The 24,627-nt window shown below is 48.6% G+C and overlaps 5 protein-coding genes across 5 annotated transcripts; 3 read left to right on the plus strand and 2 right to left on the minus strand.

Moving 5' to 3' along the window:
* Positions 1 to 1,241: 1,241 nt before the first annotated feature.
* Positions 1,242 to 2,609, plus strand: FOXG_07081 (uncharacterized protein; the record flags this gene model as incomplete). Its single annotated transcript, XM_018385714.1, has 4 exons — positions 1,242 to 1,391; positions 1,444 to 1,548; positions 1,607 to 2,001; positions 2,057 to 2,609. 4 exons carry the CDS (start codon positions 1,242 to 1,244, stop codon positions 2,607 to 2,609), a joined length of 1,203 nt encoding a protein of 400 aa, XP_018244373.1.
* Positions 2,610 to 4,641: 2,032 nt separating this feature from the next.
* On the plus strand, positions 4,642 to 5,795 carry FOXG_07082 (uncharacterized protein; the record flags this gene model as incomplete). Its single annotated transcript, XM_018385715.1, has 2 exons — positions 4,642 to 4,894; positions 5,557 to 5,795. The coding sequence occupies 2 exons, from the start codon at positions 4,642 to 4,644 to the stop codon at positions 5,793 to 5,795; spliced, it is 492 nt and encodes a 163-aa protein (XP_018244374.1).
* A 565-nt stretch (positions 5,796 to 6,360) lies between these two features.
* Positions 6,361 to 6,946, minus strand: FOXG_07083 (uncharacterized protein; the record flags this gene model as incomplete). The annotated part of the gene is made up of 2 exons (XM_018385716.1): positions 6,361 to 6,607; positions 6,669 to 6,946. 2 exons carry the CDS (start codon positions 6,944 to 6,946, stop codon positions 6,361 to 6,363), a joined length of 525 nt encoding a protein of 174 aa, XP_018244375.1.
* Positions 6,947 to 11,261: 4,315 nt separating this feature from the next.
* FOXG_19635 (uncharacterized protein) lies at positions 11,262 to 12,750 on the plus strand (the record flags this gene model as incomplete). The annotated part of the gene is made up of 2 exons (XM_018399896.1): positions 11,262 to 11,963; positions 12,019 to 12,750. 2 exons carry the CDS (start codon positions 11,262 to 11,264, stop codon positions 12,748 to 12,750), a joined length of 1,434 nt encoding a protein of 477 aa, XP_018244376.1.
* A 3,128-nt stretch (positions 12,751 to 15,878) lies between these two features.
* On the minus strand, positions 15,879 to 17,037 carry FOXG_07084 (uncharacterized protein; the record flags this gene model as incomplete). The annotated part of the gene is made up of 2 exons (XM_018385717.1): positions 15,879 to 16,577; positions 16,711 to 17,037. 2 exons carry the CDS (start codon positions 17,035 to 17,037, stop codon positions 15,879 to 15,881), a joined length of 1,026 nt encoding a protein of 341 aa, XP_018244377.1.
* Between the last annotated feature and the right edge of the window lie 7,590 nt (positions 17,038 to 24,627).

A 24,627-nucleotide genomic window follows, 5' to 3' on the forward strand; every position in this document is an offset into this window, starting at 1 on the left:
TGAGTGCCAAATTTACATGCGTCTACCAAATTCCAAGGTGCCAATGTACTCGTGTTTAGATTGATACGTTCAATATTTCGAATTACAGCACCCTATATAACGCTGAGTCCTTGGCAGAGGGGCTTTGACTCGCTTTCATCATGAAACAATTTGCACGTGGTGAGCCTTGGCGGAATGTGGCTTGTAGAAACATTCGATGTATCAGATCTGGACTTTCATTTGAGAGCTAGGCGCTCAACAAGGCATCTACTGCTGCCACAGCTCACGTGTCATATTTAGGCCAAGACACGATGCCACTGACATGAAAGGCTTCTGAGTGAGTCTGATGTGTGATTCAAGCAAGATCTTGGACATGTGGGACCCTTATGACGCATATTAGGGGTCCCTGGGGGAAGAGAGTAGTACCCAATTGGTAGTGTCAGCAGGGAATTCGGCGAATTGATGACTTCCAGTTCTTTGGTTCCCCCAGACGCTGCTGTTTCAAGAATCCTTCCCGCTGTCGTAGAAAGCTTATCCTTTTTTCGAGGACAGGGCTGCACGCGGCGATAATGAGTTGAGGTGCATTCGATGGCTTATTTAGGGGTGCAAAATTTTCGGAGGCTGTTCAATCTTCTCAACCGCTTACCCCTATTGGGGCAAATTCGAAGCCGATCGACCGATTATCCGAAACCTCTAACCGCTTTCATATTACGAATCACCAAGACTGACGCTAGAAGTGCGTCAAGCGCGGGACAAGATGTCTCAGAGAACGAACTCCGAGTTAATGTCCCATGATGCCGGAATAGAAGCACGTCAGAGCATGGTTCAACAACAGTGATTGGCTAAAATTTAACCCTCCTGTACCTGACTTGGGGCCGACTCGCCACTTATGACTCGAGGACCGAATGGTAAGTCGGTTGGTATTGGTCTTCGGGCTGAGCTAGAGTAGACTTGGTTAAAGCCTTTGCATGCAAAGCTCGACCCAAGATCAATTTTGGTCGGGTGCGATCACTTACCGAATTTCGAGGTCCATTTGCTCCGTAGTTAATCAAGAGCTGTCCCCATTTGTCTCCAGTCCCTAACTCCTCATGGATGAACCTATCCCCACGTCTGGATTGTGGTCCGCGACTTGTGGCGATTGAGGGCCACTTTCGTGCTTGTCATATATAGTCTGGCCTGATTTCTGCTCCCTCGCTTAGGAGAAGCCCACTCGCTGCACCTTGTTTAACTTTCCTGTTCACTTCCACCCACATCTCTCAACCATGGCGGTCGAGAGTCGGGCCACGCAGATTTCTGCGATCGGCTATACTTTCGTCATTCTTTCCTCGATCGCAACTCTATTTCGAGTATACTGCCGTGCCTTCGTCATCAAGGCGTTTGCAGCTGATGATTGGCTGGCAGTTATTGCCCAGGTATGCGTCAATCAACCATCTCCAGTAGTAGTACCTTGCTAACGACTACAAGTTCATGTTCATTGTCTTCATTTCTTACGAAATCACTGGCGTTCACTATGGAACTGGACGGCATTTTAAGGACATCAGCCCGGAGAATATTCCCAAAGCAATGCAGGTAAGTAGCGAGGGTGAAGCCACCTCACATGCAAGGCGGTTCAGCTAACATTTCGTAGATGTGGTGGACATGCGAGCCTACTTACGTCTTGGCTAACATGGCTTTGAAAGCCAGTATTGGTATCTTCTTGTTGCGAATCTGTGTTGCCAAGACACACAAGATCGTCATCTGGGCTATTACTGGAGTTACCGAGCTTTACAGCCTATTCTTTTTCCTACTCTTCGTACTGCAATGCCGACCTACTTCTCTGTTCTGGCTCCGATATACCGCAGACCCCCCGAATGGAAGCTGCATGGATGCGCAGGTGGTTTCAAATGCCTTCTACGGTTACTCAGCAATCAGCTGCTTGTCCGACTGGACATACAGTATCCTGCCTATTTTCCTTGTTTGGAAGCTGCAGATGAGCTTGAGAACCAAGGTCTCTGTGGTGCTTATCTTGGCTGCCGGTGCTTTGTATGGTTACCATCCTGGTTGCATTCTTCGCTTAATTTCTAACGTCAGTCTACAGTGCTTCGAGCGCAACTATTATCCGATTCCCCTACATTTACTCCTTGACCGACATCGACGACTTTCTATATTCTACTTCAGACGTCGCTATCTGGTCCACCGTTGAGACAGGTCTTGGTATTACTGCTTCTGCTGTGGCAACCCTTCGACCACTGCTCCGCAACTTCTTCGGCCAAGGATCATCTGCCGAAGGAGGTGGAAACTCCGCTAGACCTTGGCAGGGAACAGGTAGTAACCATCCCAGTGGAGGTTACCTTCGAAGCCACGGCGTGAACGGTCAAGAGGCCTTTGACCTTCACGACAATGCTGGAAAGCGTATCGGAGTCACGACCATCATTGACCATGGCGATGATGGCAAGGCTGGCGACAGTAGCCAGGGATACAAGCGAAGCAGCAGATCTGAGGCTTCTGATTCCGTTGCGGAGCTTCACGACTGGAACAGCAGTCAAACAGATCTTGCAGCAGATAAGAATGGGCAACCGCGGCCTGAGAAGGAATGGAATGTTCTAGTCAAGAAGACTGTCGTCCAAACAAGAGGTTCGGATCTTGCATAGTCTGACTTAACAGCTACGCCCAAGGGTGTGAGCAGAGTTGGTTGGAACAACACACCCATGGTATTAGAGGACATATCCATCGACTCCGCGACGCCTCGAACACTCACTTTAATCGGCTTGCCAACGTCACCGCACGTATTCACTATCGCTATTATAATCATTGTCATACCATTATACCTGTAACATATTCCAGAAGCGAGCGCATTCTTAAATACAATCCAATGATGACCCCGAACCAAGATGGGCTTTTGCCAGTGTGATGCAATTTGCTGTACCAGCTCAAGGATTTGACCATTCTGCATCAAGTCAACTTGGGCCCCGAGCCACTCTTCTCTTCATGGCCAACTATTTGGATTACAAATAACTTGGGACATCCTTCTGTGTGTAAGGAGTTTCTTGTTCTGCTGGCAAATGACCAGTCTCGCATAAATTAGAAGAGTTTAGCCGTTCGGACCGGGTGGTGCCAGCAAAGTCTTGACATCCTAATACTACAGTCAAAATCAATTGTACAACAATTGATTTAATTTACCCCACTTTACAGGGGGTTGACTTGATTTTTGACAAGGGGTAGACTTGAATTTCGAAAAATGGACTAGCGTTGGGGTGAGCTCGATTCTGACAGGGGTTGACTTGGATTTCTGATTGGTTCTTGGTTACACTTTAACAGCAGCGCGTCGAGCTTTGAATTCTATTTATCAACGTCTATCACAATCAATGTGAGATCTAACCAACCATCTATTACTTTTTAGCTTGTTTCAAGAATATCCGTCAGACCATGGCACTCAAGCCTATAACGGAGCTCGGCCCTTCCAACCCTATATACCCGTTTATGCTTCTTTTTCAATATCGGATTCTCGTTTGTCAGAAGTGCCAACATGCATGCCAGGGCTGCCGTCAGATCAATCAAATCAGATTAGGACGTAAATCTGAACTGAATTGATAATTTGCCCTCTACATCTGATCTGATTGATTGATTGATTGATAGATATCTGATACATAATAGGTCACGTGGATCTATTCCCAGCCCCACGATTCTGCTCGTGGGATCTGACTGCCTTGTTGCTTAAGCATAGGCCCCCCAGAGTAACAGACCCTGCCCTTATCCAGTAATTGGATCGACTCAATGCTCGATCCAAGTAGAGAATGTCGCTGTGAGCTGACTGTAAGCTTCGCAAGACTGAATGTTCTCACAATCGGTTGACATGGCCGAGATTGCAAGGACATCCAATGCAAATCTACTCAAACGCGGGATTGCTATGATCAATCCACCAAAGTCTGGCTAAATCTATGCCGTGTCAGAGCGAGAGGTAAAAAAAGGGGTGATCTACCGTATTTACTCACGAGATTCGGAACGCCCTGTGGAGTCAGCTACCCTTCTTACGGCTGATTTAGCAGCATATAATTGGCCTTTTTGGATTTAACACGGCTATAATCGACTTTTTGAGAGTCTAAAAAAGAATGAGCCACTTAGTACATGGCATTTGACTTCACAGGGCGTTCCGAATCTCACGATTAAATACCAGTATCTTTAGATTCGCCTCTACCTAAGACCCCAGCAAGCAAGGGTCCAGGACCAATCAGCTCGGTTGACCCCCTGTAACATCGTAGCTTTTCAGAAAGAGCCACTCTCTCCGGAGCCAAAACGTACAGATGATCCGGCAGTTCTAGGGTAGCTGCTCTCCATTCAGATATATCAGATGTATAGATGCTCGTGTTTGAATTGATTGATCTGATTGATATATCTGATTGTTAATCTGATCTGACGGCAGCCCTGATGCATGCTTGGCTAACGAAGTCGCCACTCATCTTGCCAAAAAGCATCCTGGGATAGAGCCAGGGGCCCGACGCAGACTGGTGGACGATATTAAAGTGATATCGAATGTATTACAAAGTCAGGTCAAGCTATCTCAATTACAGTATCCACCACCATCAGCCGAGCCCATCCTCTGTCTTACCCGTCCCAAGCTTGACGTGCTCGAATGTCGACATTGCAGTTACAAGATTCGCCAAGTTCAGGCGATGCAAGAGCATTATGCCAAGTCTCACGGCTGGGTCAACCCCAGAGGTAAAGGAAGGCCAACAACGGGACATCCAACGGCCGATCCTCTGCCGTGTTCAGAAGGTGTCGCATATCAACGATTCTTTCCTTCTCGGGAAGGTAGCAAATGGTTCCAGGTTAATATACGGACAAAAGGACGGGCAGACAGATCGAAACCTAAGCCGAGTACTAAGAAGCCGCAAGGAACGCCCTATGTTCTTACATCTGAGGCGTCCACCCATCTACAGTAAGTCATAGATCAGGAAGCCAGATATCAAAAAGCTTTAAGTCAACCACAAGCAGCTGTCAATGATACAGGCACCGATACATTTGCCACTACAAGCTTGTGGCTGGATAGAACACAATGGCCTTCTCTCTACCGAGGGCCCCGACGAGACGTCCTGCGAGCGTTAACCAGATTACCTGACCGTTACTCTCTTAGCGCCGACTATACCTTGGGACAGGGCACCTTAGAAGGCACACCAAACCTTATAAGCCCGCGAGAGGACGAACAGAAGATTTCATGCATCGTGAGAGCACTTGACTCGGTAATAGGCCGTTGTGAGGATACGGTTCGCTGTACTAGTCATAATCTTCTTTGCTGGCTGCTCAGCTCGAGGCTCCGGAGCCGTCGGGAGTTCACTTTCAACCTTGTGGCAGAGAGGAGTAGCGAGGTTAGATACCGAAGGACTCAGAAGCAATTTTTAGCTTTTATTCTCCAAATATACCGAATATCGGGTAATTCTCAACGAGAAATAATAAATGTGAAGATAAAGCCCGAGATCTCCGCTCAGCTAGATCGCATTTGGGAGCATAACATCTAGAACTATCTTGACGTGTCGAAGGGAACTTGGCCGGTCGTGGAAAGACAGGGAAGTTCCCTGGTAGGAACACACTCTAGCCCTATAGGCGGCCAATCCATTGACGATTCTCTCAACACTCGAACCCGTGAGGAATTAGATGTGAAAGAACGCGCTGAGGACGGTGAGGTAGACAAAGAGAACGTTGAGGCTTGGGAACTCGAGGACGACGAGAGCGACTACAATGATTCTGGATATTACACCGATATCGATGGGTCCACGGCTGGAACCCATCAGGATCTATTCTCAGGGGTATCAGGAGACTCTGCTACATCTGCATGCAATTGATTCCTTAAACTCTTATTCCAGCTGTGTATCATGCTCAGTACCGAAACTTTTCTTAACGGGCAACCAAGCTCTACACTGCTCATATATTTTAGCGGTATTCTTGGACTTTCTGCGGCGTGTTAGAAATCCCAGCTCGCTCGACAGTATTGGTCAAAACTATCAGCGATGATCTATATACAGCGCATATTATCCCTGGAGCAAGCATTACCTTTGCGTGGATATCGATTCATCGGTATTCCACAACGACCGGAAGCTGGGCAATTCGAATGTTTCGATAAAGTCCGAGCCAAGTACATGGTACCAGGCTCGCAGTACCCGTTAGCAGAGCTTATAAGCCTTCGAGACTTTGGGCGCAACGTTGCACGCACTGAACCACCATCTATCCTTTTCCACTGGAGTAATGATGGTGAGACAGTGTCCCATGCCACTCTTCAAGTAACAATGAATGATATCTCTACATCTCTATGGATTCACTCACTTTCACTGAAAGTGAACGTTTTGCATTTCCATTGGCTAATCATCCCTGTACTGACCCCGCATTCCACTTTCACCTGAAAGAGGGTTCTCAATAGGTGTGCTCCGAATAAAGTTCAGGCCAAAGCGGTGATCCTACTATCCCATAGAGTTCCTGCTGATAGTTAACTGGACAGTCCTTGTGGGCAAAAACGAGTGTCTTCAAGTTGACTGTCTCTTCCCTGAGATGGGCGATTTGCGCCACCAAGCTTTCATTCTCCGTAGTGAACAATTCAACCTTGGTTTGCAGCTGGGTAAGCCATTGTTTCCTCCTCTGACGACATTTGTGGGCAGCGACGCTGGGTCAGGAGAGTCAGTAAACTGCCACAATACAGAACAATCAGGGATTATAAGACATACCGGTTACGCTCGAGAAAGTGGTTTCGCTTCTCTTCGTTTGTCACCCTTGACATGGACCCGCCCTCCCCCAGTCTCATCGTCGACCCTTCATCCGAGAAATCCATGTCGCTGTTGGTAGCAACGGCATTGGTCTTGGATTTCTTATTGACGGGAGCCTTGACTGTGGACTCATCCGCCTTTCGTTGGCCGTTGGTGGGAGAGGGGTTTCTGTGCCTATTGCCTCGCGTATTGAGCCTGGCTTGTTCGCTCTCATCATAGGGCATACTAACCACACCCATGCTACGAGCAGAGTCAATTGAGCCTCCATTTACCCTCGATATCTGTGGCGAAGTGATTATTCACTGTGGAACGACGGGGGAGGGTGAGCGTGACCTGGAACGCATAAAGTAACGGCGAATTGGTTCGTATTCTGGGCACCGTTTCTACCTCGGACCAACATGTCCTTATGCGGCAGAGAAGCGACGTCCTGGCCACGTTCGGCCACAGCGAAGAAAACTGCGCAAGTTGAAAAAGAACACTGAGATAGCCCGTGCTGTGGAGTTGCGACTTGTGCCTGACAAGATGCGAAGGCGTCTCGAAGAGCGATAAAGCCAGCGTTGTTTGCGGGGTTATGTTCACAGACGAGGATTTGTCAAGGGACACTCCGTCATCGGCCGTTCCGTAGCATTTGTGACAGGCTGACAACTGCAGACTAGCAACTCAAAAACTCTAGGGGACTAAAATCGAGGGATGGCAATAAGGGAACAGAATGGGCAATCATTGGTTGTCGCATGATTTCTAAAATGTGCGATGACATGCTTTGCTCACACTTTGCCAGCCCAATACCCATTGCCCCTGTCACGGTAAGGTAGCTAGCTGTATCCGGATGTACGGTTCGCAGGACGTATTACCGAATACAACCGACTGTCGAGTGTTCGGAGGAGGCCCAGGCGTCGGTCTGTGCAAGTGCCCCTGATCGAATTTTAAGGTAAAGAGGGGGGTTCAGGGCTTTTGATTGGTTGCCTCCCTTGCTTTATTTGTTGATCTTAGTTTCAACTGTTTGAATGATCGGAATCCGTCAACGCGTGTATCCTGACCATCTACACATTAAGAAATATGGACTTTGTGGACTTAAACAGGATTTGTTATCATTCTTGTCTCTAGTCACCTACGGATATGCATCCTAAAGTCGAGGTAACTAATATCATCATGAGATTGCCGTTGGAGAGCACTCGGACTGATAAGAACGCGGCCGGTGAACAGAACGAGACAAGTTCACGGCTCTAGCGTACCCGCTGAGCTGAGCTATTCCGTAACAGACCACTCGATATCATTACTGCCTCGACCCAGCCAGGGAAGTGGAGGCTATCTGCTTGACTAATGGTAGGGATTTTCTTTATGGAGCTCTGCTAAAACCGAAGCCCAGCTGTTTGACCGTGACCTAAATGCAATTGTTAATGATGGCTTTGAAAACTTAACAACAAATTCCGAAAATTTAACGCGCTGGGTCGTCCTGAGCCTAAGCGTAGCGAACACGCAATGCCCCAGCTTTACTACCCCAGCACAGCATGGCGCCACCGCGCTTTGGCCGTGTAACTAATTTCTTACTCTTAACAGGCTCCTGCTTCAACAAGGCTTGACGACTGATATATATGAAGTTTGAACCACGCAACTGAGATGTGCAAACTAGGAGAATACAAGGGATTCAGGGGAGGCGGCTTCGGCATCGAGGTCAGCAAGCAGAATTCCAGGTCTCGGGCCTTACCCCTGAAGAAGAAAAAGGCTGAACTACTTCTGCTGAGTTGGTTGTGATGTATCAGTCCCTCCAAGTGGGAATTCCCCTCTCTGTGGCTCACTCTCGAATACGGGCTCTTGATATGTATCAGAAACGCATATAACACCCCGTGCGTGTGTAAATGTCCTACCAGATTAGTTGTGCCTTGGAAGCCCTCGTTTTGTACCCTTTCTGCTTGCCACTCGACTGCAATTTAGCATTCTTCGTTCTCCTAACGTGGCCGCGTAATCAACGGCTAAACGGATCGTTCCACCTCAAGTGAGTTCGCGAGCACTTGTATCAAGGCAGCACTACGAGCCCGCGTATGGAGGTTAGCTTGCAAAAATGCCCCTGCCAATGTTTCGGACACAAGGTCGTGAGATCAATTAAATTTAATAGATCCTCGCATGGGACTGTTAATGACCAAGCCGAACCAGGGACAACCCACAGGGATGCCTACCAGTACCACCAACCCTCCGACAAGATATGGATTACGGCCAATCTGCATGGCAGGAAGTACGAGCACAAAACGTAGGCGCTTATGACGGCAATATTACGCTTGAATAGGGTGGTATCATCGTCCATCTAGTTGAATTATCCCCTAGAAATCAGGGTTATACCTCTCTTGTGCCAGCATAGGCCCCACTCTGCCGCAGTTCTGCTATTTTGCTTTATTCCGGACCATTCCTTATGATTTGTTTTTTAACTATGATAGCCCGATGCTGCAAAGAATTTTAAGGCATCATGCACTTTCTCAACTCTGCTGGTGCTGTCTTGTCTTTTCGGGCATCCTTCTTACAACTCGAAGAGTTAACGGCGTAGCAGTCGAGTCATTTCAGGTAGTGATGCGCGAATACCATTTAACCAGGTTCTGTGCAACTGAGGAAAAGTTTCGTGCGGGTAATGATATCAGTCCAATGGACATGGCCAGAGTCGAATAGTCATCCTTCCGCCCTAGAGTTCTGCATCTTGAGGACTCCCCGGGACGGATCAGACGACCCCAGAGACTTTCCTTAAAGACAGCCGCTTTAGAAGATTTATAAATGCGATCCTGACTTACAGGTTAGTGTGAGAAGGCGAACGCTCAACCTCGCAAGTCCCATATACTTGCCACTCTCATTCTCACCTTATTTGTTTTTGAGCCTTCCGCCTTGGCTTTGTTAGTATCGCCCCTGAGCAAGTTCTATGGTCGACGATGGATAGGCATTTACTATATTTGACGCAATTTTAATAACTAAATAGGCACAAAAAGTTGGAAAAACTATCCTGTGATCTACGACAGTAGCTTGACGTCAAGGCCGCCTTTTGTTATTGCGGAAGACTCCAAGCTGTAGCCGCGTCTCTCATCGGCCGGAAAAACCGGCGTCGGGGTAAGGTCATTAGGCCTAACCCGGATGCCGCAATCCTCTCGACTAAAGATCTTATCAACCTAGACATTGACTACCTGCGTCTCGCCAGGAATCGAGTGGGAAGGCATCGATATCCTCAAAATACTTTTATACGGTGTTTTCCTAGTCAACGCTTTTTGGGGGCATCTTACAGGGGACCGAAGGCAACTGAATGCATAGACTGATCGCGTGGGGCGCTTTGGCACTTGGACAATTTACAAGCTCTGAGCTGTTATATGTTCCGGATTTAAAATTGGGATAATCTTTGCTTGCCACAACTTGAAATTAGCGGAGTGTTGTAAGTGCCAAAGGGTCAATTCGGAGCTTTGACTCCGACTGGCAGGTACGTTAGCGAGTCAGGTAGTGACTCCCAATGTGGGGTATATGTAACAGGTACTTGAGTTGCTGACTATGGACCTCGAAAATGAATGGGAGTCCTAAATCATCCCTGAGTCATGTCTCAACGAAAGTTGTTAAGCTAGGTGTGATCGCAAATGACGCCACTGTGAAATAAGTCAAAGCTCCCAGGCTCCTACACGTGTCTTCAGACGCCAAACTTAGATCGGCCTTAGCTCGATGTCAAGTACTGTTAACACTGAGCGGTAGCGGAACATTTGTAGCCGATACAGCCGTGAGCGTTAATCTCTTGAACTGATTCGTTGACAGCGCCTCGGTCCTATGCCGAAGCACGCTTTAACGCCACACACGGAGGTTTTTTGAACGACAATTGTAATCCTTCTCATGAAACGTTAAGTCGAGGGATGCGAGGGACAAGGCTCGATATCCGTTCAGCAAATAATAACTGGAACAGGGTGCCGGAGGCCAAGAGCATCACGATAATATTATTACCATCCTGTCGGTAATGTAATATTGGGCCATGAGCGGTCTTAATCCCCGCTCATCCAAATACAATTTCCGGAGTAGACTCCGCACAAGATTTGCCTCCATACCAACGCGACCGTTCAAGGCAATCTTTATCTTAGTACAATTTGCCACACCTTCAAGTTCGGCCTATGTGTCTAGAACCATTGACAGCTTGTTAGCCAGTTGTCTCGACGTAAAATGCCGCTATCTTCACTTTGCCAATTCCCTTTAACTCGGTGTTATTCCCGCCACTTCTGAATCGATGACAAGGCCAAACCCCTCGGGGCATTCCTAAAATCAAGTGAGCTGTTTGACGAATGGATTTTTGTTAGAGCGCCCTAATGAGGGACCCTGCAACCTCCAGGACCCTTTGAACTTGGACTTCTTCGCGGTTCATATTAGAGGATAATATGGCCCACTACCATGTGTTGAGGGAAATTCTTCTTCTTCTTCTAAAAAAAAAAAAAACTTCCTTTTCCTTACGCAATCAATCTGCACCTTCTACAGTTACCGTGCATTGTTGGCGGGCCATTTTTAGCATTTTCTTTGCCATTCCTCTCTTTCTGTCCGTACGACAATCGAATCGATATGGCTTGGGGAGACCTTCCGGTCGAAAGCCGCACCCTTGATCCTCTGTCCGCCGATCTCCGAAGCGGCTTGACAGCCATCACCGTCCTCGCCTTCATTTCCTTCTTCGCAGCTACTACACTCTTTGTCTATCTCGTGTACAAGCTCGCATCATGGCATTTCTTTATCCAGAGCAAACCGAATAGTGACATACATCAGACACGGGTTAGGTCTCTTCAAAGGGCCATTGACTTTACGCTGGGAGTTGACGGTATCTTTGCGGACAATAACCAGAGCGCAAATGGAGATCAGGGGAAAGCATCGGCCGTAGTTGAACCTCAAGACGCCATGAGGGCCCGAAGACATCCCAACCAATTCCTCGTGCTTATTATCAACCTGCTGTTGGCAGACATGCACCAAGGCGTGGCGTTTTTCCTCAATGCTGAGTGGCTACGCAGAGATTCCATTGTTGTCGATGCGGCGACATGTTATACCCAGGGTCTGTTTATCTCGCTAGGAGATTTGGCTTCAAGCATGTTCATCACGGCTATCGCCATACACACGTACCTCTCTGTCGTCTCCCACCGTCGCATACCTCCGGTTATTCTCTACCTGGCAATTGCAGCGGTCTGGGTCTTCATCTATGCAATATCGTTCATCCCGATTGCGGCGACTTCAAACGGGGCCGAGCACGGGGGCTTCTTCGTTCGCGCAGGAAGCTGGGTAAGCCATCTGTCATTTTTCGCTGCAATAAGCATAAAGACTGACGTTAGGATAGTGTTGGATAAACCGAAAATACGAAAAACTGCGATTTTTCACCCACTACCTCTTTATCTTCATCGGTTTCGGGACTACTTCAATCCTCTACACCATCATCTTCCTGTTTATCCGCCGTCAAGCACGCTCTGCATCAACATCCGGGAACGATGATAGCGATACTACTCAACTCCAACTCAATCGAAATTCCGCCTTCCTCATTTATCCCGTCATCTACGTGCTTTGCACTCTTCCTCTAGCTACAGGTCGTATCGCAACCATGGCTGGGGTCCACGTACCTAACGGGTATTTTTGCTTTGCCGGAGCCATGATCGCGTCTAACGGCTTGTTTGATTGTCTTCTTTTCGGAACGACCAGAAATGCCATCGTCTTTGCGCCCCGGGATGAAGTTGACATCTTGGATGTTGATTTACATACTTTTGCATTCATGAAGACATCAGCAAACCGTCGTTTTGGAAACATTATCTCGATCGAAGGAGGTCGGAACCAAGCTAATACAAGCTCAGCCGCAGGAGGATGGTGGGGATGGTCCACTCGAAGAATAGGTATAGATATTAGGAGTGGCAAGGCGGCTGCTCGGACAGCCAGCCAGGAATCACTTCGGAGTCCGGCCATTCAAATGGACACTGTCACGTCGGTGGTAGTGGAAGTTGATGACACGGAAGAACGAGATCCAAGATATCCTAACTCAACCTCAAGTTCAAATCCGTCACTGAATAGCACCAAGGATTAGACGAGGGTTCTAGAGCGTCATACTTCACCTTAGACTGCGATGAACGTCATTTGTACCGAATTATGATTGTAATTGAGCAGGAATAGTCTATAATACTAACACAAGCTCGATGCTCTGTTTTTATCCGATGAAGAACATTAAACTTGAAAGGTTTTGCACTTCCTAGCTCCATTAAAAGCTGAGAGTAACATGAAATACGGGTGGTGAATTCAACGACTGTACCAATTCAGCTGGTCATTCGCTTGCTGTCTAGATTTACCTCTGCTCAATAGAACTTTAACAACAATTCAGCAACGACTCTGCCTGGCTAGGTCGTAGAAAACCCCATACCAACTCAACTCACTATTGAAGACTGGGAGCAAAGTTTTAAATATTTTGCTGCCTAACATAATAAATCTAGTTGACTGGTCTGTAAGATTCCAGGTACTACTATAGCCAGCATTATTGATAAATATATCCAATGAATCGAAGTTTTGAGTATGTTCTCGAGCTGCCTTCTCAACATTGGCAGCATCGGTAAAATCGAGTTTATCAGTCACCCCATTCGGACAACTCCTTCCGGCTATCGTAGCTGCATATTGAACTTCCTTCTCAAGTTCCCCAAAGGAAGAGCGCGTTGTCGGGGCTATGACAGATGCGTCGGCTTTCGCGAACGAGATTGCTATGGCACGGCCAATGCTGTAAGATGCACCTGTACTTAGAACCCGTTTCCCACTCAAGTCCGCCTTTGAGGGATTGATAAAAGGGCAACTATCGTGATGGTACGTTGGTATGAAGCTGAGGCCTGCCCTATGAATTTGTGCGAATATCAATTTTGCTAAGCCCTCCTCGATGTAAGTTCTGCTATGTCTCTCATAGTTGAGAATAGATGATATCGTGCTAGTGGGTGTGAGAGAGCTTGGCTTGATAGAAAAGCGTAGAGAAAAAAATTATTACTTATGAAATAGCTGCGCATCCTATATGGAAATACCTTAAAGCAATGGGAATAATTGTCCCTTGTGGCCTTGCTAGGACCGGTAAGATGACGCTGGCAAGGGTATCCCTGCGTAACGATCACAGATTGGGGTCCTGCATCAGAAACAAGTCCCCTTTGCGAAATTCGGCGGCACAGCACCGGCCCGTTGCATACTGAAGAGGATTTATGTAGTGTATTTTTGTTGATATACCTTATTGCCCATGCTACGGGATGAGTATCAATGGCGCGTCTCAAAACAGCCGCTCGGGCATCCACCTGCAACAGCTTGCATAGGTGCTAGGAGGTAACCAGACGATTGGTTGCTCAGTATTATCAATAAACCTTTCTCTCTTTATTGCATCCTTACTTTGTAGACGTCCTGCACAACACACCTTCTAAACGTCCGAGCCCATGGTTATTAATTAGCCTATTTAGTTTGATTAGTTTGATGGTTCTCATGTATGAGATATCATCTACACTAGAATCTTCGAATATTATGCATTAATAGAATACCATGCGGCTGTGTTACCTAACAATAATCTAGTGTAGCAACTTGAGTTCCTTTTCATATGTCAGATGTTGACTTACCGCGAGGGGGTTTTTCGGTTGAAGTCAGCACTACCTCAGGTAATGTGATAAAAATCGAGTCGGATTACGATATGGATTTGAGCCAATTAACTCAGGAATGAAATATACACTGGAATCCGCTTAGATTTGGTACTTGATAAAATCATTAAGGCCTTTGGAGTTACTGATCGTGGCCGTTACTTGCTCAAGCTTATGGCTGCTTTTGGACGCTCTATATCTACCCTCTTATTTCCAAGGCTTAAATTTACACAGTCGGGCATTCTGTACCTGGTGTTTTATCGCACCAGAGGAGATAGGGAATCTGAGAGCGGATACCGCTGTGTTGCATTGTCAGCTGAGTACACTGCACTACTGCAGACACAGTTAATGGCTTATGGCCTGAAAGTGACAGATAGGCGTGCCCTGTTGGACAACCAACTGGGGCAGAAGTAAAGCCCCACCTTTTTCAAGCACTTGTATATCCATACTACGGGGGATCCTCCCAAAAGCCCCGCCATGCCAGAACGCCACGTTGCTAACCGCCTCGGGGACGAATCATGTCACTTTGCGGGCGTTATCACGAGTTGCCTTCATCTTATCTCGGTCAGTAACAATCATGATCTGCCCATCCATCACAAGTATCTTCCGGGATGAGCTACTACGAATCGCAGCGCCGCCACCTCCGGTCCCCTACCTGGTAGCCCGGCCCATGTGTGCACGAGCAGTATGAGCACCTCACAAAGCAGTCACAACCGTCGAAGCCACTCCTGGAATCTGTGCCGCTTCCATCGCCATTGAGTCAAGTCCGAAAATGACCGTTCTACCAATCTCATGACCTTGACCGGTCCGGGTTGGAGCCAGCTCTTCTTCAGGTTAGTAGCGAATGGCTGTCCCGCCCTGAGTTGCATCATGCTAGTAGTGATCCAGTCCAAGTGAATCGGCTGGCTACCGACAGAAGCACAAAATCATAACACCAAAATCCTCTATCCACGTGGATCCTAATCCCCCGAACGCCCTCCAGGCAAAAACAATCCGCCTGGCCAAACACCATTTTAATGTGAGCCAGCTGGCCTTCGGAATGGCAACTTCTAGAGCCCCTTGCATATGCGTATACAAAGGATTACATCGGCGGGACGTCATAGTCCCTTAATTGAACAAACAAGGGGTCCATAGGACCACCAAGCAACTGACTGTCTGAAAGTGGCTAGTCTCGCCCAGCCTTTAGACACCGAGATTTGCTAAGCCCGGTAGGCAGAGAGCTGTCACTCAACTGAACGCGTTGAGCTTGCAGACAGTACGGCAGAACAGACAGGCAGGCGCTCGTGCTATGAGAAAGGCCGCTGCACACCCTGAAAGAAATAGGTACGCTTTCTGAAGTGAATTCCAATCATCCGCCGTCAATCGATTATCTCCGAGGATCTGCTCGTGTTCATGACTCAATTAAAGAGCTACCGTCTAGAAAAGAGCATAGGCTGCGTGCGTCGTTCCATCTCTAGAATACATACCCCAAGCAAGCATCTACTCGTTGCTATTATTCGCTCCCATGCTTTGCAATTTTCCGGGGTTGATATTGAGAATTAGAAGAAATGAGTTTCTCGAGTTTCGTCTAGTCCTGGAAGAACTTGACAATCTGCGGAAGGTCGAGCAGAGTAACACCATGCTTTGGGTAGCAAATGTAGACTTCCTCACCGAGAGCACCAAACTTGGACCGGAAGGTAGACTTGTGTCGCAAGCCTAGGCTGTCGACGATGGATCGGTAGGTAGCGACAAGGAAGCGTGCGCGCAGACCGCTAACGTGCTCGCCGGGAGTCAATCTCTCGGAGACGCCAGCCCCAAAGGTGATCTGGTCGGTGACATTAGACAGAGCGTGGCTAATGAGAACCTCGATGGTGCCGTTGACAGCACCAGGGAAGTCCAGAGCCCACTTGACCTGCCAGCCGTGGCGGGGAGCGATCTTAGCCAGGACCACAAGAGAGACGACCTTACCGTCCTTTTCAGCGGCGAAGCAGCGACGATGCTCCTGGTCGATCCAGGGGCGTAACTCAGTCAGGTGGACTTGTTTGCCCTTACGGGCAGCCTTCCACTCCTCAATGGCGGGGTCGGCGCGGGCGATGAAGTCATTGTCGAGCTTGACCTCATGAATCTTGACACCTTCGCGCTCAACGCGACGCACCTTGGCGGCAAGGCTGCTGACCTGAGCGCTGTTGTGCCTCTCGTCGTCGAGACGCTGCTCCTCAATGCAGGATAAGCTCCACCAGCGGAGCCCGGAGGTAAGGATTTTCTGAACCTCAAAGGAGACAAGCATCTAGACCGGAGTCAAGCGCAGCTCAACGGTGACATGCTTGATGAAGGCGCGAATGGCCTCCTGGTACTGGCTGCAGTCGCATAGCGGGGTCGCCAGTGATCATGGCGAACTTCTGCTGCTGGAACCAGCCAACTGCGGCACCAGTCTCGTGTCGCCAGATCTGGAAGCGCTCATCAAGCCAAGACGTGTTGGTGGCATCACCATAATTGGCAATAAGCTTCTCTAGAAGTGGAGGATCATCGACTTGGTGAAGCTTGGTGGTGTCGGCCTCAGGATGAGGCAGACCGGGAGGCTTGGTAGGTAGTGACTTGGGATCGCGGTGAAAGAGGGAGGCGTAGCGAACATCGCCAAGCTCAAGCATCCAGGCGACAATACGCTCAAGACCAAGACCAGCACCAGCGTGAGGGGGGGCACCAAGGTCAAAGGCGGTAAGGTAGTCTTCCATACCATCCTCAGACATACCAACGGCAGTCATGTTGGCTCGGAGCTCAGCAGCATTGTGAATACGCTGGCCACCAGAGCAGATCTCCTGGCCGCTGGAAGCCCGCTGACGGCGCAGTGCTAGCCAGGGGAAGAACTCTGCATATTCATAGGCGACAAGCGTGTATTGTGACCAAAGATTACCAACATTCTCCAGCATGTAAAACGACAAGACTGCTTGGGACACGGAGATACGCACACTGAATGCAACATTAGATAACAGCCACATCGAGGTGGTTAAGATGCTTGAGAAAAATCATTAACTACAAATTTCGGTTTTCTCTCGTTAGATCAGTTATTCGTTTACATGACAGTTCCGAATGTTTCCTTCCAGCCATTGTCATCATCTATGTTCAGACCGATAGTGCCGTTCGCTTCCTCTGTTAATGTATAAAGCTTCAGAACCACGACTTGACCCATTCACTAGCGCGTCGATATGCACCATAGCTGGAATATTCTCCGCTCTGATAGCTGCCGTAACTTGAATATTCCCCTCCGCCTTGGTAACTGCCGTAATTGGAATATTCATTCAGGTTCGAGCCGGCCCCATCGTAGTCCCCATAGTTTGCAGGCGCGTCAGGCTCGGCGACAGGGACGGGCGCCGCGAGGATGACAGGGGCGAGAGCGATGAGGGCGACAGCAGACAACTTCATCTTGACGTTTTTCGAGACTGGTCTGGTTGGTGGATGGGGTGGTTGTGAAAGGAGCAAGGAGGAAGGAAGTTGGTTAAGATATTTGAGAGTGTTGGAGATGTAGTGGATTTGGACGAGAAGCTGAGGAGGAGAGTATGGGAACTGATCTCAAGGCGGAAGCCCCCATCTTTTAACGACCAGGGCACCTACCCACCTCAGCCCAAGACTCATGGATGGTGGTGATGGTGTCGACTCCTCGAGTCTAGGCCCAAGCATATCAGCAGCTGGCTTAGACTAGTTTTGGAAACCCAACAGAGCTGCATCAGAGTTACCTCGAGGGAATCCTGTCGGCAGCCAAGTGGTGAGAGATCGGTACCGCCTTGTGTCTGGGTTATTACTTGGGAGAGGTGTTAATGGTACCTTTCGTGCGCTTTTGTGTTAATTGGTAAGGGGGCGATAGTGCTGCCCGCACCAGGCGTTGCATCATCGGCTATGGCAGATTGATGCTGCCATCTTGACAGGATACCCAGTACAAGTGTCGGTCTTGGTATTGGGTTCCGCCCGGTGCGACAGAGTCAAGGTTCTAAAACCTCTCCCCCAGCTCAGCTGGAGGTCGATCAATCATGCGGATTTCCTCTTTGGGCCACCTCGGCCGCGAGAAGGTGGTCAACCTCGAGGCTGTGTACGTGGGACCTTTGGTTGTGGAGTTTCGATGATGGCAGGATGAAGACAGCGAATCTAATCGAAACGGAAAAATATTCATGTCAACCACGGAATTTGTGGTAGCGGCGAAAAAAAGCATCATGTCAGATACACCCGCTCTGCTGGCCCAGCGGGACATGACGATACCTTCCTTGAGTCCTCAAATTGCTTGCTGTTTCCCGGCCAAATGCCACATTCAATCCATGATGGTTGTTATCTCTTTGACCGGCACAAGGCTACACCAAGGTCACTCGCTCCACTTGACCCCACGTACAAAAAGGCTACAAATCCCTCCCTATTATTATAGTTGAAAAGGCTGTCTTCCTTTGTAGCTGGTCTACCTCTCTTATGGTATAGGCTTAGAATTCAACTATCTTGATTGGTTAATAGCCCTCTAAAGGAGAGAAAGTACAAGTTGGCCTGTATCAGCAGATTTACTTGCTTTGATTGGCCTTCTACCCCTATCGTGACCACTTTGTAGCCTTGTGCCGGTCAAAGAGATATCATCACTCAACGCGGAGAAGGATCGGCTGTTGATGACCGAATGACCTATGTTGGCTGCATCGTATAGCTTGTGGATGCGCGCCTTAGCATCAACCTTAATGGGGGAACAAGGTTTAAAGTTGTAGCCGTGAGACCTGGAAACCCCACTCTGGAAAGAGTAAATGATAATTATAAGCAAGAGACTTTCTTGGCTCAAATTCTATTAGGAAAGAGTCTCGGTGAGTTATCAGAGCTTGGTCCGAAAACATCTTCATATTCATGTCAATCACTCTATCAGTATATCCGTAAGAACCCTTTCTAGTGACTCAATTGAGAAGCGTCGCAAATCTCCATCAACTAGTAAGCCAAACTCCAACCGGCCGAACGGCTGACCTCAACATCTCTTCAAGATTTCTCATTAGCGTTGCATCTTGGACACCCCAACTTCTTACCAACGAGGTTAAATGGCCCTGCCAACAACCTCGACGCCATTGTGCAGGCGCCACTCACTTGCGTGATGTATGACCCGCCATGACATCAATTCAGCCAACCTCACGCCATTGGTTCCCGCTCCGACACTTGCGCAAGTCGCTCCTTAAGCTCGGCTTGGACTATCGAAAGCCTCGTGAACAGCCATGACACCTCGGCCTTCTCGCCTCACCATCAGTCAGATCGAGACTTTGGCACAGTATGCCGGGGACGATCAGTCTTCAAGTTGGGGAACTGCCAGCCTCTCACCCTTATCAAGGTCATCGAGCAACCCTTCGTCCTACAAGTTCGTCCGACAAATAAGGTCTCGTAAAAGAAGCTCTTCCTTCTGTGCTGATCTTCCGGACTAGTTTCTCTATCCTATCTGTCGCAGGCCGGGCATGGTCTCAATGATCCTCAGGAACAACAGCCCTTAGTAATCAAGCTGGGTGATTTAAAGTAAAACCTGTGGGTTGGAATACCCCACACAGAAGACAATCAATCAACTCACTACTGCTGCTCATCATACTCACTCTAACCCTTTAAGCACGCTCAGTGCGACAGTTATGAGCCCGGAGACTCTTCCGCTACGTCGCACGCGATATTTATCACCATTACCAGCTTTCCTGTCAACCTGGACGCAATGAAATCTTTCTTCCGACAGGAAATTCTCTTCAGAGAAACCGGAACGAAGTTGGACCGGTTGCATTATGCTTACTGCGGGGTTCATCACCAGCCGCGAAAGCAGCAACTACAGAGAAGACTCAGAAAAACTGATATTTTCATAATGATTTCAATTAAAAAGGAAGCTAACGCATTAAATAGAAGTCAACTAAAAAGTGAAGTTAACATTGCCTTTACCAAAAATCATCAAACACAAGATGTCGATCAAAGACCATAACCTCGCTATGCTCAACGCCCGTGAAGACTGGACGAACTGGATTAATTCTATCGAGGACCTTGCTGTGCGTAATGATGTCTGGAACTATTGTGATCTAGAAGGGATCGAAAATCTGGTCTTTACTGCGACCAAACCATCAGACTCAGCGAGCAAGGATACGATCCAGAAATACCACAGCCTCCAGGCTATCTACGAGAGCGAGAAGAAGAAATATGACAAGGTCTCTGATCGCATCGACCTCACGGTGTGTCAGGAGTTCAAGCAACACTACCTCGGAATCCATGACGTCCGCGGCAAACTCATCGCGCTGGCTGATAGCATCCAACCCACCGCGAAAGATCAGAAGCAGAATGTCAGGACCGAGTTCGAATCGCTTAAGAAAGGCCCTGGCAACACTAGTCTTGACAAATGGCTTAGCCGCTGGCCTGCTCTCGTCAGCAACGCCAAGCGTTACAAGATCGAGAATCTCAGCGAGTCACAGATTTGTGATGCGTTCATTGAAGCATCTCGTGAAGTCAACCCACCGTTCTACAACTACATGAAGTCCAAAGAAGCTCAGGTTGAGAACGAGAAGAACCTCATCAAGGAGGCTGCAAAAGCCATGGAGAAGATCTCAAACGCGTTTCTCACCGCGCTTAACGAGATTAATCCTGACCATGCCAGTAACGGCTCTATCACCGTTGCAAGCTCGGCTGATTCTGAAGAGGACGAAAATGATCAAAATGATGATGCCACTATTGTTCAGAAAGCTCAGAATACAACGAACAGAGCTCTCAGGGCCTTCCGCAAGCTCAACCCAACCCTCTCCGAGAAGAAGATCACGATCGGATTCTGTATTAGGCAATTCAGAACAATGGCACCACCGAAGGAGAACGCTACTAGGGGACGAGCAGCCCATGCCACATTCCAAGATAGGAAGCATGGCAATGGCTGGGACTCGCAAAACGAGGAGAGCCAGCCCCAGCAGAAAAGACAGCGAACACAACCTTCATCTTCGAGCACAAACCCTCAACAGTGCGTATGTGGCATGTCTCACAAGTATGCTGACTGCTACTACCTAAATCCTTCGAAGGCACCAGAAGGATGGACACCAGCCATCCAAGTCCAATCGAAAGTCATCACTGCAGTCAAAGGGAGCAGGAGGCTTCGGACAAACATCGAAAAGAACTTCAGGAGAAACAAGATCAACCTACCTAAGTTCTGGCAGTCTGACAGTACGGAGAATCAACACAAGACTCCGACAGAAGACGAGACTTCAAACACTGCTGCCGCGTTACCACGCAAATCAAGAGCTGCATTTGTCACGTCAAAGTTCGCACTCAGCACAACCGCAAAAGACGAGTACGGCGACTGCTTTCGACTCGACAACTGCGCGGATACGCATGTCTGCAATGACCTATCTCGCTTCACTAAATACAAGCCTCTGGACAATGAAGTCATCGAGTTTGGCGACTCAGGCACATACATCACGGGTGTCGGCAATGTCACAGTCCATGTTGATACCCCATCGGGTCCAGGCTTAATCCAGATCGAGAATGTTGCCCATGTTCCCGGATTCCACTGGAACCTCATCAACACGCACTCTCTCGAACAACAAGGCCTCTATTTTAATACTAGGACCTGTTGGATGGAGTATTCGGATGGATCAAATGCCTTCAAGGCAACAAAGTATGGTGCTTTCCGAGTGGTCGAACCTTGCATGAAGGACGCTGTCTTCAAGGCAAAGTCGCACCAAGAGGCTGTGAAGTCATTTGCAATGGCGACCAAGTCGAGAACACCTCAAGTGGCAATAGCATCTATGGATATCTGGCACGCAAGGCTTGGCCATATCCGTAAGGAAGCTCTCGAACACGTGCCTCAAGTAGTCGAAGGAGTCGCACTTGGCACTCACGACTTTGAACGAAAATCTGAGCTTTGTCCCGAATGCCAACTCGGACAGGCGCACCAGCAAATCTCACGTGTACCAACCTGGAGGGGAACCTACCCTTTCGAAAGGATACATCTCGACCTTGTCGATATGGAGGAAGCCTTCAACGCCGACTCCTGGGTCGCTCACTTTTATTGCGACCACTCGGCTTACCACGTGTCCTTCAATCTCCCGAACAAGGCTCAAGAGGAACTCCTGTCGGCTACGCAAGAGTTTCTCGCCATTACAAACGACAACTGGGGTTTCACTACGCGGTACATCCGATCAGATGGCGAGAAAGGTCTGGGCAAGAAATGGAAGCATTTCATTACAATGAAAGGAATCATCTTCAATCCATCTCCACCAGATACGCCAGATCAGAACGGTCCTGCCGAACGTTCTGGGGGGGTGATCATGACTATCGCTCGCAAGCTTCGAATACAGGGAAATCTACCTCAGAAACTCTGGCCCTACATCGTTGCTCATGCTACCCGCCTCCTCAATCGCATCCCGGTTCAACGAAAACAATGGCGAACTCCGTTTGAGATGGTTCATGGCAGAAAGCCGAACCTCTCTCATCTCAAAATCATTGGCTCTCTCGCCTATGTATTGATCAAGAACAAGAAAGCTCGTCCGGCCAGAGCGAAACTACAAGAAAACGCGCTCACGGGATGGCTTGTCGGATTCGACGCAACTAATATCCACAAAGTTTGGATTCCACACCTCGATCGTGTTATTGTATCTCGTGATGTTCAAATTGACGAGAAAGTCATGTACGATCCACAGCTTGCCACAACTCGTCCTGAATCAGGACAGGCTCTCGCCATTACGGTCAACGAAGTTGATCTGGACGAAGAAGATGTTGAGCCATTGCCTATCACGGAGGATATAGCAACATCAGTTCCTGTTTCGATCCAAACAGAAGTAGAGCCACCTCCACTAGGGTTGCTTCTCACACCACAAAGCTCACCTGAACGAGCAACAGCAGGGGAAATACAGGTTGAACAGCCAGACGTGTTGCGGCCCCCGAATCAAGCAGCTCTCCATCAAGCATCATCGCATCCTCGGACAAATATGTCAGGAGAAGAGGCACCCAGAAAGGAAGGAACAACGGACGCCGAGGTGCTCCAGAACCTTCGGACAACTTCTGGGAGAAACATCAAACTGTCTCTGAGAGGTCAGGATGCAATCGAAACATTCAAACCGCGCTCCACCCTACATCGAGTTCAGAAGCGAGCACGAAGACAGGCATACACCCTACGACTGGAACGCGCGAAGCTGGGACATCAGATCGCCCACGCCTTCGCAGCTGCACGGTCAATCCGAATCCATCGGAGGGACCTGCTACCACCACCTGAATTCTGGCATCAACTAAAACGGCACCCTGAGAGAGAAGGCTTCAAACGAGCTGCAGGCGCCGAGATCAACTCACTCAAGGAGAAGAAATCCTTCCAACTAGTTGATTGTCCAGAAGGCAAACAGATACTGCCGCTCAAATGGGTCTTTACCTACAAACTGGATGATACAGGACATCTCATTCGTCATAAAGCCCGCATCTGTGTCAGAGGTGATCTCCAACACCACTCTGGTGAAGACATCTACGCAGCAACCGGTGCTTATCGAAGCTTCCGGATTCTGATGGCTCTCGTCTGTGCGTTTGGGCTGATATGTCACCAAGTTGACTTCAAGAACGCCTTCGTCAACGCTGAAATGGACGAGGAGGTCTACACCACATGCCCACCGGGATATGGTCAATCAGGAAAGGTCTGGAGACTGCTCAAAGCGCTCTATGGTCTGCGCAAGTCACCAAAACTGTGGTACCATGAACTTGTACGGTTCCTCAAAGACCTGGGATTTGAACAATGCCCAGATGAACCATGCATTCTCATTAACAACGAGACTCATCTTGTCTTGTTTCTTTACGTCGATGATCTTCTCATCATCGCACAATCTGACTACCTCCAACAAGTCAACGAATTCAAAGCAGCAGTAAACGGCAAATACGGGATTAAGGATTTGGGAGAAGCAATCACCTTCCTCAACATCAGGATCCTTCGAGATACCAAGGCCAAGAAGCTCTGGATCTGCCAGGATGGATATATCGACAAACTTTGTAACAAGTTCGGGATCGACAAATCAATGAGAACGACAACTCCTCTCATTCCGTCGTACCGTCCCCAACCTTTCGAAGGACAGGCCACTATTCGACAGATAACAGAGATGCAAGAAAAGGTAGGATCAGTTCTGTATGCGGCAGTAGTAACAAGACCAGATGTCTCCTATGCAGCTAGCCAGTTAAGCCAATTCGCTATGAACCCTTCACCAGAGCACCTGCGGTATGCGAACAGAGTTCTCTCATATCTCCAGACCACACGGTACTATGCCATCGAGTTCTCGGGCTCTGTGGATAAGGCCACAGCAGTAGAGACAGGCGATGATGAAGTACTACAGCAGTCAAGCGACGCATCGTTCGCGGAT

Source organism: Fusarium oxysporum, chromosome 6 (genome assembly GCF_000149955.1).
Source record: "Fusarium oxysporum f. sp. lycopersici 4287 chromosome 6, whole genome shotgun sequence".
In the NCBI taxonomy this organism is placed as follows: Eukaryota; Fungi; Ascomycota; class Sordariomycetes; order Hypocreales; family Nectriaceae; genus Fusarium; species Fusarium oxysporum.